This window comes from Pollachius pollachius, assembly GCF_949987615.1.
Source record: "Pollachius pollachius genome assembly, chromosome: 1".
Taxonomy (NCBI): domain Eukaryota; kingdom Metazoa; phylum Chordata; class Actinopteri; order Gadiformes; family Gadidae; genus Pollachius; species Pollachius pollachius.
In genome coordinates, this window is record NC_136934.1 from 7,217,885 (window position 1) to 7,235,540 (window position 17,656).

At 39.6% G+C, this 17,656-nt stretch overlaps 1 protein-coding gene across 2 annotated transcripts in view; it reads left to right on the forward strand.

The window, feature by feature from the left end:
• Positions 1-12,446, forward strand: part of LOC307084694 (EGF-like repeat and discoidin I-like domain-containing protein 3) — a 75,448-nt gene extending 63,002 nt beyond the window's left edge. For both annotated transcript variants that reach the window (XM_079749166.1, XM_079749167.1), the window contains exons 9-10: positions 2,607-2,762; positions 9,948-12,446. In XM_079749166.1, the coding sequence (XP_079605292.1) occupies positions 2,607-2,762; positions 9,948-10,097 (306 nt within the window). In that variant the 3' untranslated portion in view covers positions 10,098-12,446. The remainder of the gene's footprint in view (positions 1-2,606; positions 2,763-9,947) is intronic.
• The last annotated feature ends 5,210 nt before the right edge of the window (positions 12,447-17,656 follow it).

The following is a 17,656-nucleotide window of genomic DNA, read 5'->3' on the forward strand; positions in this document are numbered from 1 at the left end:
AGTGTAGATTAAACGTGTCTTCACACACAATTAAATTAGCACAGCTGAAGGGAGAATGTCAGCTGGAAGTCTTTTCCTAGGGGGCTTCTCATTGTATTTGTACTTATGTTATCCACGGGCATGGCTACTTCCGATGCAGAAACTGGGGACCTACACACCCATTCTCATTTTTTAATGAGCACATGAAGGGGTTTTCTCCAGTGTATAGGGTGTATGGTGCATACAGCATGCTGCCTCCCGGCGTGACACATGACGATGGGGCTCATTAGTAGGCCTTCCACGCCCTACTGATTCACAACAGATTTGTCAGGGAGGTTGAAAGAGTGCTAGGCTTTGTTTCACAATTATTGTGGTATCTCATCTAACAAAAAAAGGCAAACATAGCCCATAAAACAAACTCCCTGAATGCTTTCACAGAGACAGGCCAGGGGTTGGTTTGGACAGACGCACACGCACACAAACACACACACACACACACACACACACACACACACACACACACACACACACACACACACACACACACACCTCTGGTGCACCTAGGCCTACCGCTTGTGCATGAGGTAATGGGCTTTGGGTTGTGATGAAAAAGAGTGAGAGAGAGAGGGAGAAATAGGGAGGGGGGGTGTACAGAGGCCCCTACTCTAAGAAGCTTATCGCAGGCCCCTAATTCAGTTACGGCCATCAAGGCAAGAGGAGCTTGCAACGCTATGGGCCAGTCGTATTCTTTGACCGCTACCTGTAACAGCAATTACTGGTTCCCCCCCCTCCAAGCAAAGCCTTTGTTTTGGTGTCAGACTTGACTGCTTGGCTACAATGAGATTACCCGGCGCTCAGCGTTTGGAGGGTAATCAAAGCCTCCCCGTGCGAGGTGTCGCGGCCCTCTCCATACCAGGCTGCTGCCCTGGAGCTGCAGCCATTTTCACACTTATTATTCATGATAGCCTCATACTCACACAGGGCTTTTATTGTTATAATGCATTAAACCGGATGAAACACGAGCACATGTACAAACAGGCACCGCTACAAATGTTGACATCGCCTCTCTCAATTATTTAGACACTTTAATGTGTAGAACCTTGTTGCGTACTGATAACTTCAAGGTGTTTTCCTGTTAGCAGGAATTGTTAAGTGAGGGTAAACAACACACAAGGTCAGTACCTTGTGTGTTACCTTCAGTACCCTGCTCCCACCTTCACAGCTGGGGCGTAAGAATCCTCAAATAGAAGGGTCCTGCATTGATAAACGAGGGGCTTTTGGACCTGTGCACTGCCCTCTGTGTTATGAGAGCAGGCACAGTTAAAGTGGACATTGCTGTGGCAACACACTAGTGAAGAGCCTGTGAGCAAATACATCGGTGTCATGGTGTGCTGATGCATTGTAAACAAATCTAATGGTGGTGTTTTTGTGGTGGTACACATGTTATAGCGGGCAATGATTGGTTGAGATAATTAGGGACACCATGTTTCCTTCTCGGTTTATTTGGTCTCGCTGGGCAGTGTTTGGTCTTGTGCGGCGTTCAAGCGCGCTAGGCTATAACCAGGTCAATTAGTAAGATGTATGGGAGACTCCTCGATGCTCTGGTTTCAGCAAAATGAATGCAAGCGAAAATGATACAATTATTTTATTCATGAATGTATTATTTTGTGATGTTGAACTTGAACTCACCCTCTCTCTGCCTTTCTATCAAAGTCGGCATAAGCAATGACAGTGTCCTTGGTACTTGGGGTTCATTATTATATGTTGACAGTAAAGCAATAAAACACAAGTGAATACAATCAAAAAAGATATTCTTCTACATATTATTTTCCTCCCTTTTGATTATTTGTAACAGCTTATAAAAAACACAATTCCCCATAATAGATTCATTCTCACTTACGAAAGATGAATCCTGTAATTTGGTCTGTACAACTCTCTTGATCTGCCGTTGAAATATGCAAAGTTTTAATGCTGCCCTAGATTTTCCCATGTTAGCACCAAAGTGCCTTAAATTTTTGTTTGTCTGCCTAATATATAAACGATTTGTAGTTGTTCAGCAATGTTGATTCAAATGCATTATTCATCCGGCGTAATTATGGCCCGGGAAAAACATTGACTTAATTGGATATACTGGTGGACATGTATCCTGTTTGGTTGAAAGAGTGAGCTCAGTACAGTAAGTGTATGTAACACATATTTATTAGACGGTTGTGAGGCGGAGACTCTAAATAATGATGCCTTGTTGCACAGTGAATTGTCAATACAAGTAACAGCCTATGCTTTGACTGCCCCGTGCCAGAGTTCTGTAAGTCGTTTGCAACCATTGAGAATGCATAAAAAATTGACCCAAATGGAGGTGTCTGAGTTGGAAGCTGCTGCCAACTGCGTTTGCTGTTATTTTTTGCTGAGCCAAGGTCGTGGGCTTAGCCTTGTTGTTCAATTCCCTGTAAATAATTGAAAGCGACTTCTCACAGCCAATGTCTTTATAAATCTTTTGAAGACATTCATTGTGAAAAATTGAGGAATCTGCCGCTTTGAAACCTACGCTTTGAAGGGAAAAACAAGTGTGTTTCCTTTTCACCGTTTTCACGTTCGTCCATCTCCCCTCTCTCTCTCCTTACATTTAGGTTGACATGCTGCTACCGACAAAGATCACAGGCGTCATCACCCAGGGAGCCAAAGACTTTGGCCACGTCCAGTTTGTTGGCTCGTACAAAGTGGCCCACAGCAACGACGGTGAGAGGTGGACTGTATACCAAGATCAAAAGCAAGGCAAGGATAAGGTAAGGCGCACTCCAACCTTCTATCTATCCTATTAAACAACAACGCTGCTGATTATTTCAGTTCAAGTCACAAAAGAAAGAGATTGTCAGCATTTGATTGAGTGCTTAGCAATACAGTGCGATACAGCAAAACAGTAAAGCCGTGCTGAAACATTTTGACTGGTATATACTGGTACATTTGACGACACGCCATGTGGGATGTCAGTACCTCCTTATCGTTCGGACATGTTCGCATGTCCTCAACGGCGAAAGGAGATACGTTTTCCAATGTTGTGTTGTCTCTTTTTACCCACAAATGACCCAAACTGGTTATTTGCTTATGGGTTTGGAATGGAATTTTAGATATGATGGGTTCTACTTGAATTGAACTTATATTTCTGGCAATACTTGCAGATTAAAAAAAAAACGAGAGAGAGGTTCATGCCACTGCATGTTATCATACAATTAAAAGTTTTTCTAGTTTTGGCTGTCAAAGTATCCAAATAAGTAATGTGGTGGCTGTTTCTTTATTTTGTGTTTTGTATGTCTATTTATTTAAGAAAATCAAACTGTACTTGTTTGAGTTTGATTTGTTTTTCATGGATGATGGACTTGATTTTAATTACTTTCCCGACTTGGATGATTTTCAGAAGGGTGCACATCACACTTTGTCATAGCACATTCAAATCCTGCTTTTAACCCTCAAAAGTCACCAGTTCTTTACCAGTGCCGGGGTAAATGCTGCATCATAAGCTCATTATTTTCCCCAGATAATCTTTCGATACTTGCAAGTAGCTTAATCAGTATAAGTTTCAGTCCAGTAAACCCATTTGTGGGTTCAGGACAGGGAAGATGGAGCAAACATTATTTGATTAAGAGAAAAATTTAAAGAACAAATGATTTGAAACGGCTATAACCGTTTTTTTATCTTTCCCTTCCTTCTTTTGTTTGTTTCAATCATTACATTTCTATGTTGTTACATTTTATTCCAAGCAACTTCATCAAATCCAATCACTCTAATGGAACCAGGGCAAGAGATAGCGACTGCTTTGGGCTCGTATGCTCCTGCAATTGTATCTGTGTAAAATAAAAATAGAACTGGGGGCATTTGTGAGAGTGCAATTACTTTTCTTATTTCTCAGTACAATCGCTAGTTAGTCCACTCAGTATGTGCCTTCTAGAGAATGATGTACCTATTTCTTTATTTCTTTGTTGGCCCATTTGTCCGTGCATTAAGTGAAACATGTTTAAATAAAAACAAACTTGTTCACAATAGCAATGAACCAGTATTTAGTTATTTGTTGCTACTTACTTGGTTGAACCAGGGCAGCTGAGTCACCGTCAGGAATATCATTTGAGGTACTAAAAGCATTATCCAAGATTTCAAAGCTTCTCAGGACTAGAGGGCATGATTAGCATGTTGTTTGAAGGTGTCAGTCAGTGCTTCCCCAGACTGGGCCAAGGGGGCTGTTAAGATAGATGGGACTCTTCAAGGTGTGCTCCCATCCTAAGACAGCCCTAAACATTAGTGCTTGAGGACATGTTTGGCTGTTAGACTCTAGAGGCCCTGCAACGAAAAGTGTGTGTGTGTGTGTGTGTGTGTGTGTGTGTGTGTGCGCGCGTGCGTGTGCGTGCGTGCGTGCGTGCGTGTGTCTGTGTTTAGATGAATGCTTGTATGTCTGACTTGTGTCATATATGTGTATGCATTTGTTTGTGTTTGTGTAGGTTTTTGTGTTGTATGATGTGCGTGTAGTAGGTTTGTGCGTTTGTGGGTTTTGTTATATGTATGTGTGTTGTGTGCACGAGTGTGTATGTGTGCACATGTGCAGTATGTGTGTGTGTGTGTGTGTGTGTGTGTGTGTGTGTGTGTGTGTGAGTCTGTGTACGAGTGTGTATGTGTGCACATGTGTCTGTGTGTGTGTGTGTGTGTGTGTGTGTGTGTGTGTGTGTGTGTGTGAGTCTGTGTACGAGTGTGTATGTGTGCACATGTGTCTGTGTGTGTGTGTGTGTGTGTGTGTGTGTGTGTGTGTTTGTGTGTGTGTTAGGTTGATGCGCTTTGGTAAAGGCCTCCAAGTATTCTCCTCAGCCTCTCCCCTCAGCTGCTGTGTGGCAGAAGCATCCGGCAGTAGGATTTAGTTTGAGAGAGGGGCTTTGGCAGAATACAGATGACCTTCCACACACACACCATACACACTGTGGTGCACTTTTAATAACAACGTGGTATCGCTATCAAAATGTGTGGTGTGGTGTGATTTGCAGTTTTTGTCATGTGGCCAGAGAACAAACACCTGTGTATTCAGAAGTATTTCAGATAAAACCTAATGCTCAAATTCTATTAAGTTATAAACTAAGATTGAATCTTGTAGTGCAGACTCACTTATGTAGGAATCACCACAGCAGAGGCTGATTTGTGGGTTGCTTACAATGATTCCCGAGTGGGGTGTAAAAACCAAAATTCCTCAGTACATAAACTGAACATCAGGGTAGAAGGGAAATGCAGTCAAGAGCCCAACATTTGTTTTTCCCAAAATGTCTGAATCAGAAGTGTTTTTCACATTCCTGTGGTCATTGAAACATGTATAATATGAGCTTTGATATGTGATAAAATATTCCACGCCTTAGTAACTTGCAGTCAATAGCCCAGCACCTCTCGTGGTTTGCTGGATATCAACGTTGACTCAGGGAAATCAAGCGCAAAAGTCATTGATTCAAGTTTAATGGAGCTCTATCCGGGTGTCACAGGGTTAATTAGCCATTAGAAGTGGCAATTCTCACCAGGTTAAAGGTCAAAAGAGTCCAAATCCGAATAAAAGCGGAGTCACGATTAGCCGGTAATAGATGTGGTTTCCTCCCTTACAACTTCAGTCCAGGTAATAGCAGCGTCGGCGGGCCTGAAACAAGCCCACTCCCAGAGTTTGGATTAATGTTGACCATTTGTCGTCACTTGAAAAAAGGAAAAAAACGGATCTGATCTCCCCCGTGGCCGACGCACCACGGATGACTTCTCTCAGAGGGGGAGGTCTGAGCCAAGATTGCCTCATATGACTTGGTCTCGTCCCGGAGCAGCGAGGGCAGAGGGTGGATAGATCGGGGAGAAGTGCCCTGTTGGCCTTCTCCTCAGGATTAAATAATGGAGTGTATGGCTAGCTGTGCGTCGCCGGGACCCACCAACCCCGCACCCCTCTAGTGCATCCCTGGGTTATGGCTGCCCTTGACTCTTCTGGTCTGGAAAATCAATGTTTGGCAACGGATTTAAGAGTCCCTTGGTCAGGCAAAGTGCTCAACGGGTTCTGAGTCGTTCGATTGCCGCTGTGCCTGAGAAAAGGGGCCCATCCACATGCCACCCAGGACATGAGAAGATGCTGTGGAGTTTACTGGAGCACAAGGAGCTTTCCCAGCGGCTTAGGGGTTAACTCCACGAGGAGATCTAACAGAGGGTATTAATGGAGAATTATGCCGTGTGAAGACCCTGTGCTATGCGATGGCATAAGCTGCAGTGTTCGTGATTCTGAGTGTAGTTCAACCTAAAGGGGACTTCAAATGAGAACGGATGATCATTATATTGTAAAGAGGATGTGTCATACAAACGCCTATATACGCGTGGGCTGGCATGCAGAAGTATTCAACTTGCAATTCTTTTTACTTTAGGGCAGTGAATCACTGATGTGAAAAACTGAATCCACATGACATTATGTTCATTTATTTTGTTGAAAATACATTTTGGTATTTGCTTTTGTCCATTTCAGTCCAGTTCAAGCATTGCTGGTGTTACCTATGTCCAGATGACAGGGGCCAGTTGTGGGGATAGTCTCCATTCCTCACCTATCTACACTTTATTTTTATTGCTTTGTTGTGTTTTGTGAGCAGAAAGGGCTTCTCATCTCTTGTTCCAGATGGTTTATTGTGAACAGATAGCTGCCAAGAGTGAAGGTCCCCCGACAGTAGAGAAGGCAGAGAGATTCTTGTCATATTTCAATCAGCCTGTGCTTTTTATGGTCTGCCTGCCCTTCCTTTTATACAGTAGCTCTATTGTGTGCTGTATACCGTCCTTACTGTTGTGGCTACACAACTCCTGGTAAATTCACATGCCGTTTCTCATCCGCGGTGACATGGGCGTTTGGTGGTTTGAATCATATCAAGCAGAGAGTAATGTGTCGTTATAAACGATACCGAACCTTCCCAGGATACACCATCAGTTTTTAGTAAGAAATATGAGTGAATTTAATGGTTCATTATGCAGGAAAACTTCAAACAGTTTTTAGGAATCTTTTGACTTCATATATTTTTTTATTTAATAATATTTGAGGCACAAATAAATGGATTATTTAAGGTTATTATGAACTGTGTAGACGTTGACATTTGTTCTGAATGCAGTGGTTGAATAACATATTCCAAAGAGTTAATCTTACAACTACAAACATACACTAAATTCTATCTCAAGTAGGTTGAATTAATCTATTCATGGGTGCAAAAAAACAACACTCTTTGCAACCACAGCAGTAATAGAGGGGTTCACTCTTGCATTTACCGTGGTCAATATTTGATGTAACGATGTGTCTCCACTCTGCTAAAAATCCGCTCTAATAAGCATTCCAAGTCTGTACGTAACACACAGAGAGCACAGCAATAACGAGAGAAAAGGCACAGAGTGGGAGGTGAAATGGTGGCTGAGGGGCAAAGAGCTCTGGGATGCATTGATTTTATAAGCATGAGGATGTCTTTGGCTGCAGGAGAAACATTATGTATATATGAGGATGGATGTAGGATGATAAGCAGAGGAGGTCTCACTTGCAACAGGTGTGACATAAATATAGCAAATAATGCATCTGGCAGATCCTGCCATTATTAACCATTATTAAAAAGGGCCATAGATGGCTGAACTGAACACGAGTATATACGAGTCAGTTAAACAAGGGTGGTTGCATATTTATTTCTAGGCTTTTCATTTGACCTATAATGATTTCCTATGGGGCCAACACCAACGACATGGCACTCATAGGGGATTGTTATGGGTGATAATGATCCCCTATGACTGCCAATAACAGGACCAAAGACAACAGTGTTTTTTGTGCATCTCCTGTTCACAAGAAGGTGTCTCTCTAGCAAACGGCAGATGCTTACAATCAGCAGCCGTATATTTCCATCTATTCCTGTAGCATCCGCTGATCTCCTCTGGTAGACTGGTCTAGACAGCAGCAGTAGATCATTTTCCATTTGAGCCTAGACCTTTGAACAGACCACCGTCTGCCCTGCCATAGGATTAGAGGCTGGGAGCGGCCTCGTTCAGGGATAAAAGATCATCTTAGTTGTCAGGGGAGCAGCAGCAGAACCTGGTCTAGTGTGAAAAAAAAAGAAGTTGTTTAAAGAATTTCAAAAATCAATCATCAAAGTGACATGCCACCAGTCAAAGAGACTCAAACATGAGTTATATGGTCACATTTCTTGGCACTGCGTAAGAAGAAATGTGTGCAGGCGATGGATAGATACAGTATCTGACTGAGTGATACTGGGAGTTACAGCCGTCAACGGGAGATGAAATCAAAGAGCAATCTATCACTCTGTATCATCTCTGAATCACAAGTCAGGATAAAAGACTCAAACTGTGCGGGACGACTTTTTGAACAAAAAGGCTTAAGACCTAATTCCGGGCCAAAGCGGGTATTAGATCGATCGTGTCAAAGGTCTAAAGAAAACACTCAAATGGAACAGTGACCAGCACCAACGGCCAACAGGTCACTGAAAGGCTTTTGAGTGTAGTCTCAGTGGGGTGTAGAGATTGAAACCCTGACTGAAATATATGAAATATAGAAAAGCATCTACAGTATAACATAAATGTCAATCACTTACTGTTTATTTTATTGAAAGGAACACTTTGAAATTAGTCTGTAATTATCGTTATTAATTATTCACAATAGATGTTTAAAAGGGCGATTATACTTTCTAACTTCTGGTGTCATAGTAACAACACATCCCTGGGTGTGAACCCCAAAAGATTGTATGTTGCTTGCTTCACTATTTAATTATTGAAGATGTGTGCTTCTATCATCCGATAGAAACCCATTCAACTTTTAAATTCCAGTTAGACACATTGTGAACACATGTACCTGCTTCTATTGACTGATATTGTCCTTCAAATGAATGGGTCTCCCTTCATTTATCAATCAGCAATTTCAATCCAAATGTCAAATATTAGAAACAGAGACCTATTTCACCTCAATCGAGATTTATTTATTCTCTCGTATTAATGTGTCTGTCTGCCACTTTGTCCGACTTTACAAGATAACTAGACCCACATGCTGCTGCGGAAATGGACCAATGTTAATTGATAGACTAAAGGCTGATGGTTGTTTTCATGCAGATTTTTATTAAAGAGGAGGTTGTTACAAGGCACTTAGTGGTCGCCCCGAGCTGTTTGGCTTTGCAAGATTAAAAAAATAGGTGTTTAACACCATAATCAAAGAACTCATGAGATTTATTTATAATTAATTTAGTTATCTTTAGTATTTTTAAATAAATTTGTTACATTTCAATATTACTGCCATTATAGTTATTATAAAATTGTGTGATAAGAAAAAAAAAACTTTTTGCGATTCCTTAAGTGTGTCAGTTAAAAAAACATTCTCCACTATTCTATATGACTGCTTGTTGAAGCTTGTTGAAGTCTTCGAAATATTACTTTTAAGATGTGTTCGAGTGCAAAACTCTTGCAATGTGAAATAATCTGCAGAATTTAGAGCACTACGTTCAGATGGAGTCATCTTGCACTCTGTTCATAGAGAAACATCAGGCCTACCCTAATGCATTGTAAATAGAATCTCACTAGCTGAGCTACACATGCACAATACACAGCAACCTTCCAAGAAGTGGGAAAGAAACAAACTGTGATGCATCTGGGATTTTAATAATAACTGATTGCTTATTTTTAAACGTAATCAAATACCCGATACCTTGAATTGCAAAACATATGCGTGATGTTACTCGTTACAACAAAAAAGTAAGATGAATAGTCTTACTCCCCAGGGTGCAAGTCTCACTCCCCAGTGTGCATTATTTTAGTGTTCAACTCTATAATTATAAGTTTACTGCAACTTTTCACACATCTGTAGCGTGGAAGCGACGCTAAAGGTGATGATGAACATAACACTTAATATTTCTGGTGATATTGTGTTTAATGAACTGTTTCCTTTCTGTTTATTTGTTCCTTAGGTTTTCCAAGGAAACTTTGACAACGACACACACAGAAAAAATGTGATAGACCCACCCATCTACGCTCGCCTTCTCCGGATCCTTCCCTGGTCATGGTACGGCAGAATCACTATGCGTGCAGAGATACTCGGATGCACAGAGGAAGACTGATCCCAGGCCCTGCCCAGCCCCTTTACCCGATTCCCCTGCCCTCACACCCCCTTTACCCCCTGCTATACTGGTGCATCCTAGCCAGTGTTTCAATATGAACTGTGCAACCTGTACAAAGAAATTGATTTACAATGATTTTTTTCAAGAATACGTGTTCAGTGGTGGTGGGTTGCTGTTGGTTTTTTGTTGTTTTTGTACAATTATTTAAACCTGCCCCTGTTTCACTTGTCTTCTGATTGTTTTTTGTTCTGATAGTTTTTCATTTGGTTAGTAAACTTTTTTATTCAACTATGTCGTCACATAATCAACCACTGTTTAGATACGCTGCCATGTAAGCTATTGTACAGCGATATGAACAAATACAAATTAAAAATGATGCATCGGACATACTCTTTATTTCTTGAACTATGCTAAAAACCATCATACGTTCATATCCGTGTTGTGAAATATACAGTATAAAAAATGTATTTAATTTGCAAAAGACACTTGTTCAAGCCATCCCGTCACCATGAAATGACACCACTGACATCACAACATCAAAATCGAAACAATTGAAATGCTCTTGTATTATATGTAAAACACTAAGGAATTGCATGGTTCATAAATTATAAATTATAGATGTATATTATGATGGGAAGAAAGAAGAAGAAATCCATCCCCTTAAGAGCAATGGCTTTTATTTAGGGACTTATTTTTATGTGCATTTTTTCACTCACTGAATGATATGTTGGGACAGTGAAAACCCTACAGTGAAGACTCCCAGGCTCACTGTCTCTAGTTGAAGTGTGTTTGTACTATCAGTGTGGGATTCCATGTTGTTTCATTTGTAACTAGCTAACTGGTATGATAACGCCTTGTCTTGAATATTTTGAACCAGTTTGTCGCGTCTGATTTGTCTCTTCAATACCATTTCTTGTTTTGATAAAACGATCTATGTTCAATTTGAAACGCTCAGGATTGTCATATAGATTCCCTTAAAATTTAGTTTTTACACCTTTTTATTTTGCTTTTTTTAGAGCCTGCCTGCAAAACCAATGTGCAGATAAATGTGCAACTACTCATACCTATACACATATGCATTTGCTCTGCTAAGTTACAAATTGTAGAAAGTATTTTGTATTCTTTTGTATCATTTAAGCTGGACATCCCTTTATTGTAAAATAATTTGAGAAGTAAATAAATGAGCTATAGTCAAAAATTAACTGAAAATATTAACCAAAACATAAATATACAAAACTAAAGTACAGAGAGCAAGAAGTGGGAGAGAATGGTATCGTCTAGACTCTAGATGTCAACTAATGTATTCAAACTGTCAAATGATGTCAGATTAAACTATGTGAACCTTCAAATCATTTTAACACAAGTCTCAACAGTTAGCAAATAATTTTGGACGTATACATTCATTTAAGATCAGTGTTTGATTCATCTACATTAGCAGATTCTTAATGAAACGTAATCCACATTGTACCGATTTTGTATTTATTTAATAATCACAATTTGCAATGCAGACAAGGCAATATTTTGGCCACATAAAATACTTATGTACTATAACTAACATCTCAATCTGTAACATGAAAATGTTTATCTATAATGGTATTCTGATTAACTATCACATGATTATTGTCATGGAAATTATGACACGATTATCGAATTTCACCCAGAAATTTAGATAGTTCAACCAAAAGAGAGATTTATGACTATTCTAGACCGAGAGGTTTATAACTAGTCCAATAATTGGGTGGGATAGCTTGGTAATATTCACTCAGATTATGTTGCTGAACCCATGTTTTGCTAAACAAAAAGGTAGTGTACATAACCAATGTAAAAATGTTAGTGGTGTAGATTGATGTTCTTCAGTCTTTGGCACAGTATACTGTAAACATCAGTTAAGAAAAACATTTGTATGGGCATATTTGGAAGATACATTTTCTATCTTATCTGTGGACATTTCCTAAAAGGAAATGCCTTGAGTTAAAGTTAAAGTCCTACCATCTCATTACCATTATTATTTTGTTTACAATTTATTATAGAAACTTGCTGCCTGTGAACAATTCACAGAGCAGAATTATTAACAACCATTGACAAGGTCTGCATGATGTAAGGACTTTATATATATACTAGGTGAGGAGGTTCACAGGCACCTTATGTTCTTGTTGTCATTGATCGTCTTGTGTGTTGAGAAGCTTCATATTTCTGCAAATGAGGGATGTAAGAATCTGTTCATTCTGTGTCTCCCCATTAAATGTTCATATTTCATTTGACATATCCTTTGTTCAAGTGACAACCACTATTTAGAAAATGTACAGATAATGTCCTGGTAAAATCCAAACCTGAAAATCGGATTCTGTGTACAGGCGAAAAAATGATGTTGCTTCAAACAAGTTTCAGTTTGACTAATAAAAACATATCTGTGAATTGCTCTGTTTGGATCACATTATTCTAAAGAAGATAGACAGAAGCACGTTCAGAAATATACTATTTATGGACATTGGGACATTTCTCTCATATCTCAAATCTTTCTTTTGTCTTGCATACCTTTCAAATGCCAAGTAAAAAAAACTAAACCATTATTAAATATGTGAAGGCTGAAAGCTTCACAACAAAATAAATAACATGATTTAGCTGTTATTGCTGATGTCAACATCTAATTCAACTCTCAGTAAAGTGGTGAGATCTAATTCAAGGCATGGCGCATTTGGCCGTATTGATCTTCTGAGTGTGAACGTATGAAAAGGTCCATGAGCTCAGATCTAAAGCCGTGAGCTTGGTGAAATTGTATACGCTCTTGTTTTGGTCTGTCCTTTGTTTCCTGTTCTCATATATACACAAACCAGGTATTATTTGATACAAAACCTGGAATAAACTGGAACCAGAGCCGCGTACACCAAAAATATATAATCTCCATTGACCTAAGACATTACTCAAATCGACGCTTAATAGACAAACAAACAAAGTAAACAATGATGGGCTAGACTGCACTCAGAGAGGTTAGTCTTGAAGAAGAGATAATCGTGACAAAATATGCAGGCAAATTATGAGTAAGAGACCTCCACACACACTAAATCAAACCAAATTAACTGTTATACAGCACTCCAATGTACCTACTCACGGCAAAATAAGGTGGCTCAAACCATATGCTCGAACACAAATACAAGATGGCTATTCTTAAACGTAGTCCCTCTGTATTCCAGAAGAAAGCCTCAAAAGACGTATAAGATGGAAATTGGCACATTTGATTGATTAATTAAAAGGCACGGAAAAATCTAAAATACCTGGGAAAAAAGCAGTGGTTGGCTCCTCGCTTAGTGTCTTTGTTTGAAAACTAAGAAACAACAGTACATTAATATCCAAAAGGAAACTTTGCAAGAAACATTTTATAAAAGACATGCAAAGTAAAAGTAAATAATATACCTAAACTGGAACACAGTACCCTCCCCTAGTTAGAAACATAAACATCATCTTAAACACAACTTTTCTTTAATACTATTACCTAAAATAGATGTTCATGGTTCTGCAGTTCCTGTCAAGCTCTTGTTTTTAAACATTTATCCAAAGGGAACCTACCAAATCAAACACAGAGTAAAGGCTAGCCTCAGCTGCTCTCTCTGGTGTGTCTCAGTGCAGAGAGAAAGGTCCAGGTTTCCCGACCCTTTTTATAGATTCGGCCCTTTGCCCGGGTCCTTGTGCAAATCTGTTGAGCAAATCTTATGAGGATTGCTCTTACAAACTATCATATTATAAGTCAAGTTTATTTGGTAGACCACAGAAACATTTGACCATGCTTACGTCTTGTGTCGTGCCTTAAGGAGTTCTATCAACCAACAAAAAAAACACAACAACACATTCTTCACATCTTTCAACCACATTTTTCTGGATTTGTACAGCATGGCTTAGTGCTATGCTCTGCAACACTCGGTTGTGTAGCAACATTTTCTGAACAGAATATCTTTTCCTCATTGATTTCGTTGTGCCTGCCGCCCCTTTTTCATGTTTCATGTTTCCTGTAGATGTAGCAGGGGATCAAAGCATAAACGGAAGGACAAACATGTTATGTCCAGCATAAGAATCCCTGATTGAAGTGCCACCTGAGAGAGCGGCTTCCATGCGTCTAAATCTAGCTGAGTGAAGTGCCGAGGCGATTATTGATTCATCAGAGCCATACATTCTGGACTCCCTCATTACACAAAGGTCTCTTAACTAGATTTCAAATCTGAATTTGGGGAACGATTATCACATCTTGAAACAATGAATATAACTAAATATATTAGGCTAAGCATTAATAGCATGTTCATACCCCACTTTCAAATGAGCTTGCTTGCTGTTATTTTATTTTTATTTTATTCTTTATTATTATGCATTTTGTACTTGTTGCATTGTGACTCTCTTATTTTGCAGTTAAGGTGCAAGTTATATTTAGGGGTGCATTAGGGTTAGTCATCCAAGAAACCATAAACAATGTTATGGTTAGGGTTAGGGTTAGGGCTAACCCTAAGGATATAACTGTTATCACAAAGTGAAAAAATGGTTTTTAATCGTGAAAGTTTACATAGATACAATAAAAATACACAAGAGTATAAAGTGGAACTACTAAATATTGAGGGATATAGTGTTTTCAATTACTATGTAAAACAGCTCTAGTTATCTATGATTTAATGTGGGATTACTTGGCAAAAGTGGGACAATCCTGTGAGGATCATTCTTATGAAAATCTAAATATTCCAGTTTTCTTACTTATCGGGGCACTAACGGAGCACAAATGAATACAAAATGGTTTGAGGATCATAAAACCATGTTGTTGTTTATCACTTTAGTTAATTATAGTGCCTTTTTGCGGCAATAAAACTAAAAGGCAAGAGGTAACTAAAAGGTTGCGCCCTTTTCTTTTCTGTGAGAGAAAGGACACCACAATACAAGGCCATTATTTTTGTGTTAGCAAACATTGCATTACAATTGCACAGCTATCTTCAGGTAATAGTCTGTATTGCAACAAGTTTATATGCTACATGGAGGGTGGATTGACAATTTAAAATAGTTTGGCCTGTAATGATTGATTCCCTTGAACTATAAGAAGCACATGTTTAAGAAATGTTGAAATGTAACCAGTGGTAATACTGTTAAAGTATATACTCACAACAACATTGTGAGATATACTTTTCTGGAATTAATAAAGCATGTATCCACACATGTAAATTAAGCAACATTATAATCAGCAGCATCATTAATATTATGAAGGTCCCCATTTATATTGTCATACCATTAAGGGCAAAGTTTAAAGCTGATATCTTTCTGTAACTGGGCTCCCGGAGCTGGTATTTGCAGAGTGTTCCCAATGGACCAGCATGAACTGGGGCTCAGTGCTTTGCATAGCTCGCGGCTGAACCAACTAAGAACGCTGGCAGGTTTCCTAACTTCTTGTTATAGAAGTTTACTAGTTAGTGCCTGGTCCGAGATCCATAGCAATGCTGACCAGGTGAGCCTTGTCACTTGTTTTTCTGCCCCCAGCATAGTTATGTAACTTCCACCCCACCTAACACATTCTCATTCTGCCTAACAATTTAATCAAAAATCCCCCTTGTTGGCAGAACAAGCCACGGGTAAAGAATGATTAGCTATTCACAAGTCTAATCAGGAGTTGAAGACATTTCTTTCCGACAGTATTTCCACAGGCTTTCCAGCCATGTTACCCTCTCTAAAGTACATTTTCAACCCTGGACATATTGTTAAAAGTTGAACATTTGTTCTTTATGACCCCCAAGTGAAGAAATAAAACTCTGATTGGAAGTTCTAATGCGGTCATCTTGTGAGCATGCCCAAGAGGCATACTACACCCTCCTCCTTCCTTCATGCTAGACAAGCAGCCATCCCCCTGTCTGCTCTCAGTCCAAATATCAGGCGGTCAGTTGCAATTGTGGGCTGGGTGAGCCAATCACGTACAGAGCTTGAGTGTTTTGTGGTCCTTTGAAAGGTTATCTCACTGTGTGCCATTAAAAGGGGTTGTAGTTAGTCCATGCTTATTTCTGTACTGCCGTTCTGTGTCTAACGTCAACAAAAGAAGGGGCGCAAACAAAAAGTCATTACCTATTGTGTTAAATCCGTCATTAAGGATGATTTTAGATCGCTAAAGGCCAGTCCAAGATTGTGAAAATCTGATTATACAGGGGAGTCATTTAGAGTATTAAGGGATGAGAAAAGGTCAGAAAGAGGAAAGCCTATCTCATGTTTAGCAATTCCTTAAAAGGGAAAGTGGTTGGGGAGACTTTTTCCTCCGCTGGAGATGGAGAAATAAGAAACCTTGTCCCTTGGAGCTGTGACAGCACACTGCAAGTGACAAGATCTTGGCAGAGCACCCATGAAAGATGCATGAGCAAGCTCCAGTACGTTTCCCATCTATGTCAGAAGAAACGGGAGACTCTAGGACCCTCTGAAAAGTCAACCCGTAGTTCCTGGCACAAATGCCAAGCCGAATGTTGTGAAAATCGTAGCAGTGCCCTTAAATTTAGTACGTTTATGTTTGTTGATGGTATCCTAGGCTTATGCAGTTGAACATTTGAAAAATGTGTTGTAGGCGGTAATGTTGTAGGCCATACAGCATAACAGACATTGTAATGTAAAAATAAATGAAGTGAGGAACTGCTTAACTGAGGACACAATAAGAATTGAAGAAATGGTTGTCATTGGTATTTTTTGTACAACATTGGTGACCATTAAACAGCGCTTGGATGCCTTTTCTTTCCTTGCAGTGTTTTCAATTGTTTATTACTTTCTCCCTTTCTGTACATTGGTCCCACCAGGAGTGTTACTTTGATATACTGCTCTCACTTCAATTCACGCTGCAACATAATAAAAGTACGCCTTTTAATACAAAATGGCAGTCACTTAATGGTGTGGTAAATCTTTTGCCGTCCATTAGGACTTAAGTTTGAGAGACGGGGAGTTTGTGTGCGTGTGTCAGGGGAGAGAGAGAGAGAGAGAGAGAGCCTAACAAGGTCTGATAGCTTCTAAAATGGCCCAGGGACCAACAAATTGCCTTTTTTTAGTTAGGAGGCCCTTTTATTTAAGTGATGAAAAAAAAAGTACAAAAGTAAACAAACTGTTGTGAAGTTCTGCTATAAAAAAGTTCCCCTTTGGGGCCCCTTTGTAGGATATTTAAAGGTTAAGATTTGTTATCTTGATGCTAAACATATTATCTGAATCATTATCAAACCCTAAGGACGTCTCAACTTGACCGGACAGGTTAATGCGATGCATCTAGTCTCAGGCTGGAATCTGTTATTGTCCGACAACCTTGAACTTTGCTCTCCATTGGCGTAATTGCATTGCATTATGTTGAGCAAATGCATTACTCATATCGATGTTGCACACAGACGGAGAGTACTGCAACACAAATGAGGTTATGATCTTAAATATATATATATATGATAGGATATTACATAGGATGACACTGTTGCCATCGACAGCAGATACAGAGGAGGAAGAGCTTGAGTCTAGATCCTGTGGCCCGAGGGTAAAAATAGTATGTGGCTCTGGTTGGAAAAAGCCGACCCAAGAGTGATGCACCA